Here is a 13,624-nt window from a genome sequence, read left to right as displayed (position 1 = left end):
TGTATACGCCACTACAGATATAAATGAAGAGGATGTAGAAGACTTATTATTATTACCAGAGCACTAAAGGGAGTGAGGGGCTCATAGAGAGAGAAGACACACACACACACACACCACACCAGCTGTCATACCTTTTCTTTAATTCAATCTCACTATCTGCACTCACAATCTCTAAAGGCAAACCATTCCAATTCGCATACCACTCTGTGAGAGAAAACTCTAGCTCTCATTTCCTTCTTGATTGTATTCATTCTCAATTAAAGAAAACCTGGATTAAAGAGTGCAATACCATGAAGATATCCCAGTTCTGTTTTATCCATTTTCATTTCCCTCATTTTAGCCACCAGTTCAGTAAGAACACGGTCAAAAATAGCACCCATGGATTCCCTCATCCTTCATAAAATAAAAAATTCCATCAACTGGTATCATGTATGACCCTTTCAGAAGTTTGTAGGTCTCAGTCATATTACTCCTCTTTTTCTTGTCTACTACTGCCTGCAGTCCACAGGTTCTCAATCTCTGCTCATAATCATTCCACAGTTCTAATATCATCTGTAGCACTATCCTTTGCACTCTCTACACTAGATCTGCATTGTTTCCAAAACCAGCAGACCAGACCTGCATACAATAGTCCAAGTGAGATCATATCATGGCTTTGTAAAGAGGAAAATTCCTTATCTTTACATTTCAAGGTTCTTTTCAGCATTGCAGTTATCCTCTTCTGAGTTGTATTTGCAATCTTTGCTATATGTCCTTGAACTTCAGTATTCAACAAACTCCAAGATCCATTATATTGGTCAGATTATTCTAGAAGAAACTCATCCTGATCAGTTTCTTCTAGAATAATCTGACCAATATAATATGTCATTGGATATCTCATTACACCAAAGTGCATAACTTTTCATTTACTAACATTAAAAGCAATAGCCATTTTCACATACCCACATTTCCAATTCTAATCATTCTGCAAGTACTGCATTTCAGCTGCATTCCTGATTACCCTGCCTATCTTTTTTGTCATCAGCAAACAGCTATATGTCTCCTATTAAATCATTCCCAATATCATTAATGTAAAGATTGAATAATGATGGACCAAGGACTGATCCCTAGGGTACACAACTGGGCACCTTAAATCTTGCAAACTCATCTCCTCCTATCCCCCCATACACCACATTCTGATATCTGTCACTCAGCCATCATCCTCTTATCCAACCTAACAATTTATTAAACAGTTCCAATTCCAACCTAACAACTGTTTACAGAAGATGCAAAATTGGGAAAGAGCAATGCAGAGTCGAGCAGGTGTTATGGCCTTACAAGAGGACTTGAATAGATTACATGACTGGGCAAGTAAGTGGAATGTCAGTTCAATGTTGCAAAATGTAAGGTTTTAAAATTTGGTGAGCAATGATGGGATGCAAAATATAAACTTAGTGGGGGAAACTTTGAAGGAGATAAGGAGATGAGAGATCTGGGAGTGGTGGTGGACAAGGATCTGAAATTCAGGGGCACACTGCACAAGTTGTGAAGACATTACATCAGATAATGGCAATGATGGAGAGGACCCTGACATACAGAAATAAAGAGGTTATGATGCCATTGTATAAGGCCATGATCACGCTTGATATGGATTATCGTGATACAGATTTGGTCACCAGGTTTTCATGGTGACTAGGACATATTAGAAAGTGTCCAGAGAAGATTCACAAAGATGGTCAGTGGTCTTTGGAATATGGAGTGCAAGGACAGATTGAGAGAATGTAAGTTGCAAAGTCTCGTGAATAGGAGGAAAGGGGGGGGGGTATGATTGATACACATAAGCTAGTCAGGGGTTGTTATCAGGTTGACATAGAAGAGATATTTCTATGTCAACTACTCACATCCTATATCTGCTCCTCTGCTCACATCCTCTGATATAAGGAAGATGTGAGCAGAGGAGCAGATTCTTTGCATGGAGAGAAGAATGTATTATCTGAGTGTGTTGTGAATGGAGATACATTGAATCAGTTTAAGGCACGGTTGGATGAGCATTGTGTGAGATAGTGTGTACCTCCTATGATGAGTCTCATCCAACCATGCTTTAAACTGATTCACTGTATCTCTATTCACAACACACTCAGATAATACATTCTGCTTTCCATGCAAAGAATCTGGGGCCATATGGTATGATGTTAGATGTATGAGGTATGAGGCCAGATGTTAATAATGATAATAATCCAGTACCATATCATCCAATTTACGCAACAGCCTTCCATGCTGTGTGCTATCAAAAGTCCAAAACTATACAATCAGCCCCTGTTGTCAAATTCTTATTCAGTTTATGCAACAGCTCTAGTATCTTCTCACATATCTGAGTTTCTCATCCAGTGTAGAAGTAGCATTGAGCTTCATGCTGCATACATTGGGCTGATATTAGCCTGGGTACCCATCAGTTTGAGCAACCTCTTCTGCATCTGCCATCCACATACTATCTTCATTCAGTAGAATTATTCTTTCACATTTATTCTTTCTTTGCAGCATAATGATAGAATTCTTTTAGAGTTGTCTTTAGCTTGCAGAGCCAGCTTCTTTTCATATCCAGATTTAGCATTCTGCACAACACCTGTAACTTTTCAGATCTTACCTTATAATTTTCATATTTGACATCATCTCCTTGGTATTCCACATGGTATTCACCATGGCAACAAACTCAGCCCCCTTTGTTTCTGATACTACTGGCATTTGTGTATAGACACAACACACACATACTATCATACCTCTCCTTAAACTCATTCACTTTGTCAGGGTACTCGCAACCATTCTGGATTCATTTCACTCACTTCTCACTTTCCAGACAAAAATCTTGTCCATACATCCTTACTAATCACACTCTTAAACAACTTCCACAGATGACCCCTAGTTCTCTATTTGCCATATACTAAAAAATTTCTTTTGCATAATACTCTCTTTTGATATCTTATAAGATTCTATCATATATCCTCTTTTCTGCCTATCAGCTAAACTTTGTAACCCACATGCTCACTACCATCTCCCATCCCCAAGAAACCCAGGTGACCAAATCTATGCACATTAGTCATGATGCAGCCAAATCATAAAGAGGGATAATATCTCTCCTATCTTTACTTGTAATCTTTTGAGCTATTTTACCAACTTTTGCAATATGCCCTCTGAACTTCAACTCTCTGTCCGTCATTATCCCCAAGTCCCTACCTCGTCAATTTCCTGCAATCCAGTACCATCGATGTAATACATAGAATGTAACCTTTTCAATCTGAAATGTATAACGTTACATTTTGCAACATTAAATTGACAATCATTATTCTTTTCCCACAATGCCAATTTATTTAAATCATCTTGCAGGATATCTACATCACTCTTTATCTACTATTGCTCTCTCTAGATTTGCATCATCAGCAAACAACTGAATATCCCTCATAAATATTTCCCTATATCATTGACATGCAAATTAAAGAGTAGTTGCTCTAGTACATAACCCTGAGGTACTCCACTATCATCCCCATTCTCCCAGATTCCACTCCACCATATACTACTTTCTGGTGTCTGTCTGTCAGTTCCCCCTCCCCCCAACCATGCTACACTAGCTTCATATCTATTCCCATATGCTCCAACTTTTGCAATAGGTTTTCATGTGGTATTCTGTCAAATGCCTTTGCGAAGTCCAACAATATCATGAGCCTAATCAATTCTGCTGTTCACTTTATTATAAAATTTGAATAATTACTAAGGACCTACCCTTTATAAAGCTATGCTACCCTATAGAGCAGTGTTTCCCAACCTGTGGTCCGCGGACCCCTGGGGGTCCACGGGATTGTTTATTTTCATTAAACTTTATCTCACATGTTTCTCACATCTCTTGTTCACACCTGGCCTAATTGATATGTTCATATTCTTCCGAATATCTCCATTTATAACAGTATTGCAATGTCATAAATGACACATTTAGTATTGTAAAATTGTAATTTATTACTTCATCTTTATGATATATAAAATATAAAAAATTTCCATTTTGAATTTTATGGGGGCTGCGGTGAATTAACATTCATTACAGGGGGTCCGCAACATATTAACATTCGCTACAGAGGGTCCACGACATCAAAAAGGTTGGGAAACACTGCTACAGAGTATTGTATCCGTATCGACTCACTGTTGTATTTTACCTTTAACCAACTTTTCCAATACTTTAACAGGAGCAAAACTACAGACCAATTACTGATATAGTAATTGGTCTGTAGTTTGTTACTTTTGTCTTGGAGCCATCTTTATGTAATAGAATTATCTTACCCTCTTCCCACTTCCTTGGAACCTTGCCAGAGCTGAAACTTAACTGAACAACTTCGTCAGAGGCAATACTAATTCTCTTGCACGTTCAAGTAGTACATGGACTGACAACCATCCAGTCTCATTCACATGGGACTGGATGGTAGTACTAAGTACTACATTGATATTTTTCAATATGCTGAACATCCTCTGTTCATCTACCGCAACTTCAAAATCTCCACCTGGATGATATACCTTTTGCAAAATGATCACTCAGCAATTCAACTATTTCTTTTGCCTCTGTCACCTTTGTACTCTCAGCATTGATTAAAGTCATACTATCATAGCTGCTTTTCCTCTTACTTGCTACATAACACTCTTTTGGATTTACTTTGGCCTGCTTAGCTGATTTTCTCACATAATCTGATTTGGCCATACTTACCATATTAGTCACCCTTCTTGCTTGCACTTTGTACTGCCCATGATATGCTGATCACCTTTTCTTTATATTCTCTCCACTGTTTTCTTTTTTCTTTTTTGCATCTCATACTTTATATCTCTATTCATCCACTTAATTCCCATTGGTTTATCCTCCTGACCTTGAGTATGCATTTTAATACTGCTTCTCTCAAACAATTCCTGACCACTTTCCATCACTGCTGACATTCTTTCCTTGTAGCTTCTCAAGACATGGCATTGCTCCAAGATGCCTAATAAGTCTGTCATAATTCTTCTTCTTCTTTCTAGCATTTTAGTTCCAGACAGTCCTGGGGTCTGCTGCTTGGATAATTTTCTTCCACTTATTTCTGTCTTAGGCATCCCTCCTTTCCACTCCGCCTTCTTCTATATCCCTTTAGATGTTTTCTCACCATCTTTTCCTTGGTTTTCCTTTTCTTCTCTTATCCTTTACTTCCATTGTTGTGACTCTCTTAATTGGGTGGTCTACTGGTCTTCTCTATACATGGCTGGCCCACCTCAATCTACTTTCTCTCACTTTGTTGCTAATTTTTCTAACCCCCATCTTATATCTTTGTTCCTCCTATGCTCTTTCCTTGATGTTCCATTTATCCATCTTAGCATCCTCATCTCTGTTCTTTCCAAATGTTCTTCTGAGTTCTCTTTGTTGCCCATGTCTCTGCTCTGTACAACAAGGCCAGTCTAATGGCTGATTCATATGTATACTTGTTTTTAGTTTTTTTGGTGCATTTTTGTTGCATATCACTCCTGACATCTCATTCTATTTAGTCCAACCTGCCCTAATTCTTTCTCTGACTGCCAAGTGCCTTCTCTCTCTCTCTCTCTTTGATTGATCCCAAGTACCTAAAATAGTCAACTTCTTTCAAGATACCACCTTCTCTATCCTTTATACTAATTTCTTCATGTCCTTCCCTCTCACCAACCATTACTTCATTTTCTTAGTAATTATCTTTAGATTTGCATCCTCCATGGTATTTTGCTACTCTATAAAACTCTTTTGGACCTCTTCTACAATTTCACCTGTGATAGCCAAGTCATCTGCAAATAATATATTCTATGGTGTATTTTTGGCTACTAATAAAATAATCACAAATAAAAATGAGCTCAGTGCTGACTCTTGAAGCAAGCCCACTTTGATGTTGAAAAATTCTGTTGTTTCAATGCTTGTTTTTACTGCCATCTCAGTTTTTTCATACAGTCTATCATAATTACCAGCTTCATAGTTCAACACAAACCCTTTTTTGACAGAGAATTAGACTTCTTTAGCAACTTCCCAGAACAAGACTGCATGGTCACTCTGCAATTGAAGGCAGAATGTCTACCTTCATCTGAACTCATTAGAAGTTATCCTTCCTCCTACTTACCACACAACAAAACATTTCATGATTTCCTTTCACCTATTGGCTAATTTCTTCTCATAATTTTATTTTGCCTTCCTTACTATGCTGGCCACCTTTCTCCTTATGTATCCTCCACAACATTTTCTTTCTTTTTTCTTTTTCTTTTTTTTTTTTTGCAGTTCATGCTTAATGATACTACTCATCCATCTAGCTAGTACCTGATTTACCTTCCTGACTTTGGGTATACAATGTGATATTGCTTTCTCTAGATACTCTTTTACTATCCCCAATTCACTGTGAACATCCTTCCCTTGAAGATATTTATGCCATGGTATTGCTTTAAGCTGCCTCCTAAGTAGTGTATCATAATCACCTGCCCCATAGTTCCATATATACCCCTTCTTAACTGGAATTTTCACATGTTTTACTATCCCCATTTGGAGTCAATGTAGCTACCTTAGTTATGGATAGGTCTTCTGATCCAATAGCCAGATCCAACACTCATATCCCAAGCCCCCTCCATCATATTCTGCTTCAAGTAATAATCTCTAATAAGTGTGTAAATTATCTCTCAGTAACTGCATAAATTGATAATAAATGTATAAATAAATATATACTATTGTATATTCATTCTCATATATTTATAAACATAAATGGATGGAACACGTTCAAAGAATGAAAACAGAAAGATTACCAAAACAAGCCTTAAAGTACAAGCCATTAGGAAAAAGAAAGCCAGGATATCCTCTTAAACGATTCAACGATGACTTCTGAGGCCAGAACAGGCCATGCTAGGCCTAAATCCTTGATATGCATGATGATGATATTCATTCTCTGCCCCTCCCCACTGTCAGGTCCAATACATTTATTGCCCCATTGTAATATCCAAGACAAACCCATATAATATATGATGCTATCTCTAAACAAAATGATGCAGTAATTAAATCTTGTTTTTGTGACTGTGTTAAGCATTTATTTTAAAATTTTCTTTTAAAAAAATTAAACATTTAAAGAGTATTTCTGTTTTATTCATTTGATGCATTTTTTAGAAATTCTGTTTGCGGTTTTCAAAATTTAATATCATTCCAAAAAACAAATAAAAAAGATATCTTTCATCCCACCTGCTTTTAGCAGTATCATCTGGTCTTCCAGAGGCAGTTCTGTAAAATGAGGAATGTGTTTTGCCCACTCCACTAGTTGATAGAGTTGACGGTCAGCAGCCTGGCAAATATTGATCACTGGGTCATTCTGGGAAAGATGTTACAAACTTTCTTAAGCAATTTTTCTAACTTTTTTCTAAATTTTCTTAAATTTTTCTAACTCAGAACTATTTCTATTTTCAAAAATAAAAAATAAATAAAAAAAATAGCAGCAAATTTTTCCTCTTTTTTGCTGGATTGACTAGTATTATATAAATATTTGTTTTATTAATATTTTATCCTAATATAAGAAAAGCATAATGCAGGAAATAAGTTCTTTACATGTTTCATAAGATATGTTTTCACCTGAAATAAAATTTCATCAAAAAAGATACTAGTCCTATGCAGATAACTGCTAACTAACTTGTTAGGAGAAGTCATTTTTCAGTAAATTATTATTATTTAAGCCTCCAAGGAATAGAGCTAAAAAAAACTCTAGCATGTTCGATATGCAGCAAGTAGAAGAAAGAATGATTGTAGCATGATGATGATAGTTGCTGGCACTTGCAGATTGGGTAACTGATGCAGAGGATGTACTTCAAGTATTCAGATCAAACATTCAGTTGACATCGTTAGAAGCTGGTGAAGGTGGGACTGATGGTGTATTAGGAATTATGTAAACTTGATGTTAATAAGGCAGTAAGGCTTGATAATATATAGCCACATGTCTTGAAGGAATGCGCTAGGGCAGTGGTCGGCAACCTTTTTAATATGAAGGGCGAAATACTGCAGGTGTCATGGCGCTCGCGGGTGCTGCATTGCCGACTCCTCCTGATTTAAATAATTAAACTTAAAATTACAATTGGCATGAATGGTTTTTGAAATGTCTTTCTATATTACTTTTTTTTTAGAAATAGCCACACTATTTGATTGGCTAATTTTGGATCATATTACACTTCTGCTATTTTTACCAACTGAGTCACTTTTCTGGCCTACTCTTCATGTAACTGATTATTACAAACATTCATGTTTGTGTTGCCTCCACAGTGCCTTTTTTCTTCCAGATTTCATTCTTAATGTCTTCATTCATTCATTTTACTCCTGCACTATTTAGCCTTTTCACTTTGGAATATACTCAGATATAGCTGATGTTAAATGCTACTCTTGATCAATGCCCAAGCAGCATTTTTCTCCTTCCAACTCAACTCATAAGCTTTTTATAATCACCAGTCTGTAGTTCCACATATATCCCTTCTTTATAGAAGTTCTCATATGACTGGCTACAACCCAGGTGATCACTTCATGGTGACTCTCACCAACAGGGCTGCCCCGAGCAGTAGCATATTTTGCCGTCCCTTCTCCCTTATTTTTTGTATAGTCGCTCCGTGCAGTAGCATATTTTGCCGCCCCTTTTCCCTTATTTTTTGTATAGTTTATGCCAACTTTGCCGTCCCCCCCAAAAAAACTTCCTGCCCCATGATATTTTGCCACCCCTTTTCCCTTATTTTTTGTATAGTTTGTGCCAACTTTGCCGCCCCCCAAAAAAACTTCCTGCACATCTTGCACCGTCGGTAGAGCTGGCCCTGCTCACCAACTAATGTATGATTAGACACGTTGTTCACAATCGTGCCCTCTGATGATATAACCAGATCTAAGACTCTTAATTCTCATGTGCTCCCGTTACACATTTTCTAAGATGTTGTCCCTTAAGAACTGGAGGAATTCATTCTCATTTTCTGATGGTATCTCTTCATTCCATTCAATATTGCCATAATTGTCATTAAGCATATATTTCTTTGTCTCTATCCTCCACATTTCCAGACTATTTGTTAAAATGACATAACACTTGAAAACTGAGCTCAAGGACCTCTGCAACACCTTTTTAGCCAATGGCTACAGCCCATATAAAATAAAGAAAATGCTTCATCCCATCCCTCTTACACTCAACACAGCAAAATCATTCCAATATGTTAAGGGTACATCAGAAAAAAAAAACAGCCAAAGTTCTCTGCAAATATGATCTCCATACTACTTTCAAACTTTTCATTCAGCAAGCTACTTTCATACATTCTCTTAAAGATTGACTACATCCTCTTAAACATCCTGGAGTGTATAAAGTTCCCTGTGCCTGCAGTTCAGCCTACTTTGTACAGACTAGTAGATCAGTTACCATCTGTCTTGAAGAATACAAAAATTACATTCGAGATCATCCGTAGAGAAAGTTGGGATCGGCAGAACCCTGCTCTGGATACTCCTTCACATAGGATCAGATGGAGAAAAACATCTACATTACATAGAAGTCATTATAGCCTGAGAGGCTATTCTTAGAATCAGCACCAGCTACGAAGCACTCCCAATCTCAACAAGTATGGTTGCATTAATTTATCAAAGATCTGGGAAGTTATCATTTTAAGACCTAATAGCCAGACTTCTCTAAATTAACTTTGTGGTTATTTGACCCATAGAGGGCGATGTGTAAGAACGTTAAGTGTCAGAATTGTTATTACAATTACTTAGTTTAGTTCTGTGTGTCTGTCACATTTATCATTGTGCTCGGACGATGCTGGGTAGAAAACCAGCAAAATATTGGTGAGTTTAATAAATGTATCTCCCTCAGCATATATATATATATATGTGAGCAAGTAACTGTGAGCAAGAGGGTAAGGAGTGGTTTCTTTGTGTGGAGGGTGGTTGAGCCATGGAATGCATTGCCTGATGGAGTGGTGGGAGCGAGAACGGTCAGTGAGTTTAAAGAGTGGTATGATAGACTTTGTGTTTCTCAGGGGGGGACCTCCCCTCAGTGAGTCTTGACAGACTTTATGTCTTAGGAAGGACCTCCCTCGATGAGTCTTTTGACTCCTTGGAGACCTGAATAATAATAATAATAATAATAATATATATATGCTGCATATGGCTTAGTCTATCTAATCTGTATAAAAACTGAGAGCTATGTGGTAAGGTAATGTGCACTGCTTGCTTTCAATTGCACTAGCTCTGAGAACAGCTATGAAACTTAGTTTCATAGCTATCTGTAAGTTGATAAATAGTTTACTCCCCTCCCTTTCATCCATTATCAACAACAGAGAACACAGCTGAGATTACCACTCAGTTTGATCATGAGCAAGTCAAAGTGTAGATTACAGCTTAAAAATACTAACATTGAACAGATATATATATATATATATATATATATATATATTATTTTACTGCAAATACTCCAGTGGAACAAAATTTAATTCTTGATGTTTTATTTTAAGAATAAAATAATTAATCACATATTATAGAATTATATTTTTATGACCACAAAAACTATAGTAAAGGGAAATGATTTGAATACGAATGTGACAAGTGCATATTTAAGTAGTAACTACTGTGCTACCAGCAACATGTGCTCAGGACCGTCTTAAGGCATGGGCACACTGGGCAATTGCCCAGGGACCCATACTGCCATATTGTTCATGAGAGATCTCTTGGCAGAGTGTATAAATTATGCGATCTCTTGCTGGAAAACTGAGCTAAGAAAGAGAACTGGGGATAGAGCACAATATGTTGCACAACGGGGAAGCAGCGTTTAAACTGGCTTTCACTCATGTGCATGGAAAATGACATCCTGAAGACCATTGCCTTTAATCCAATTATAAATCAATTCTTTGCAAAGAATTTCGCAAAAGTTTGTGTTGATTAATCCTTGCTTTACAGCATGTTTTTTATGTTTAAACATTCATTTTGTTAAAAGTATCAATAAATCTATAGGCTTAATTTTATTGACCATTTACATTTTTATTCCCATAAGTGGGTGGGTAGGGGTCCCAGTGCATTGCTTTGGCCAGGGGCCTACAATACTATTAAGACTGCATGTGCTAATACCTCACAAGCATGCTGCAGGGTAATTAATACCACAGTTACTGACATTTTAAACAAAACTCCTCCAGCTAATAATCAGTTAATAAAAGCAAAGTGCAGTGCACACTGTTTAGTTAATAAAGTTGTAGGAAGGAAATGAATTAGAAGATGAGTGTTGATGAGATGACAAGCTATTTATATAAGCAGGATCACAGGAGATAGCAGCAGTGTTAAAGAAAAATCTAATGCACGAAACTAATCTCCAAACAAATACCTTATGATAATAAGCAGTTTTATTAAAAGAGAAAAGAACATTCCCAAAAAATGCATTTTTTAAAATTAATTTTACATACTAAAGAACAGCCAATGCTCAATATTTTTTATTGAGCATTTAAAAAAAAAAAAAAGCCTGATTCTCATTCCCTTTCTCACACCCTCCCTATATACAGCTTCTGGGGATGAGATAGTCTATGAAAAAACCTCTTCAACATTAATATGATTAAAAAAACCTTTTTAACTTATATGTCTATTATATCTCCTCCTCCTCCCCTCCACCAGATTTTGCAAACTGCATTGTCTCAATTTCTTCATCATACTTATCATAGCCATAGACCAAAAATCACTTTAGTCAATTGCCTCTGGACCCTTTCGAATAAGTCACATCACCAGTTATTTTTCAAAGGCTTTTTAGGATAGCATGATTTATAAGCAAAGCAACATTTTTGAAAATGCAACATCAGGAATCAATGGAACATCAATGGAAAACTTTACTAAACTTAAAAACAGAATAGCATTATGTTTAAAATCAAAAGCATAAACAAAATAAAAAATATTTCACATATGTCTTTACTCCTTTAAACTTATTGTTGCAATATAGTTTAATTGGAACACTTCTAATATCACCAGCCTTGCTGGCTGAGTGGTTAGCATATCTGCTCTCCAGCTAAAAGGCTGTGGGTTCGAATCCTGCCGTGGGCATAGATGTTTGTGATTGTCTGTGAAAATACTAGTGGTGTGGTTGGCAGTAGATGGCGTTGGTGCAGTTTAGGTCAGTTGGTGGATTGAGTGGTGGAGACAGTTGTAGATGAGTCCTCCCTCGATGAGTCTTTGGACTCCCTGGAGGTGTGAAATAATAATATAGGGATGGAAATAAAAACAAATCATAGAAATACAATTTTATTAATACAGACCAGTATTTTACAATAAACATTTATTAAAACCTACCAGTTTCGCCAGCAAACTGTCTGGCTTTTTCAAGGCATTACGGAGATATGAAAGTTAGTAAATGCAAATTAAAAGGAACATAAAAAACGTTGTAAACCAAACTAGTATCTATGGCTACACGTTTCGCGTGACAGAGATGGCTTATTGTTCTTATTCATTATCACGCATGCGTGTTTGTTGTAGACTTGTAATGTGATTACTGGCTAGCTGTAGTTCAGATTGATTGAGAGAGAGGATCAAGTTTTTCCACGAACTGTTTAGAATTACACCCTGATTTCTGTTGAGGTTTCCACCGGTTATTAGTACTATTGTGGCTTCCTTAAATACACGATGCCTGTAGTCATCATCGAGATATGGCATGGAGCTGTTTTGCCAATCTATCGTGTGGTTAGACGTGCAGAAACGATGTGCTAAGCCGGAAGAGGAAGCCACAATAGTACTAATAACCGGCGGAAACTTCAACAGAAATCAGGGTGTAATTCTAAACAGTTCGTGGAAAAACTTGATCCTCTCTCTCAATCAATCTGAACTACAGCTAGCCAGTAATCACATTACAAGTCTACAACAAACACGCATGCGTGATAATGAATAAGAACAATAAGCCATCTCTGTCACGCGAAACGTGTAACCATAGATACTAGTTTGGTTTACAACGTTTTTTATGTTCCTTTTAATTTGCATTTACTAACTTTCATATCTCCGTAATGCCTTGAAAAAGCCAGACAGTTTGCTGGCGAAACTGGTAGGTTTTAATAAATGTTTATTGTAAAATACTGGTCTGTATTAATAAAATTGTATTTCTATTATAAAAACGACCAAAAATGTATACTTTAAAAACAAATCATGTTAAAAAAAAGTTGAAGAGTTGCAATTGTCATTTTAAATATCAGGGCCATTACAAATATGTATTCATTGTATACATATTAATGCACCTGCCAATTTTCTGTATGAAATGAGATTTTCAGTTAGTGATCTCTCCTGGTCCGGTTTATAGAACAGTTAATCCCAAATCAATTGTATTTATATATACATGGGTAAAAAAACAGCAAAAACAAACTGGGTTTAAGATGATACATCTTTTAGATCTCTACTAGAAGTAACTTAAACTTTCAAGTTAGGAGACTTATCTATTTGATTTATCTATGATGATCAAAATGCTAAATCAGAAATGATATGGAAAATTGGGTGGTGAGTGCACCATTATATTTAGTAGAGGCGCACATTCAATGAATAAGAGAATGCTAAATGAAACTGGGTGATAATGTGATGACTCTTTCAATTTGAATAGAAGTATAGAAAAGAAGGATCAAAGCCAATAAATGA

At 36.5% G+C, this 13,624-nt stretch overlaps 1 protein-coding gene across 1 annotated transcript in view; it reads right to left on the bottom strand.

Moving 5' to 3' along the window:
* Positions 1-13,624, bottom strand: part of LOC150092422 (retinoic acid receptor RXR-alpha-B-like) — a 136,505-nt gene that overhangs the window by 21,932 nt on the left and 100,949 nt on the right. The window contains exon 6 of the mRNA XM_090414900.1: positions 7,217-7,354. Within this exon, the coding sequence (XP_090271026.1) occupies positions 7,217-7,354 (138 nt within the window). The remainder of the gene's footprint in view (positions 1-7,216; positions 7,355-13,624) is intronic.

The sequence above is a fragment of the Typopeltis vanoorti genome, chromosome 26, assembly GCF_054136105.1.
Source record: "Typopeltis vanoorti isolate ZY-2024b chromosome 26, IOZ_Tvanoo_1.0, whole genome shotgun sequence".
NCBI lineage: Eukaryota > Metazoa > Arthropoda > Arachnida > Uropygi > Thelyphonidae > Typopeltis > Typopeltis vanoorti.
The sequence above is the reverse complement of the archived record's forward strand: the minus strand, read 5'-3'. Positions and strand labels throughout refer to the sequence as shown.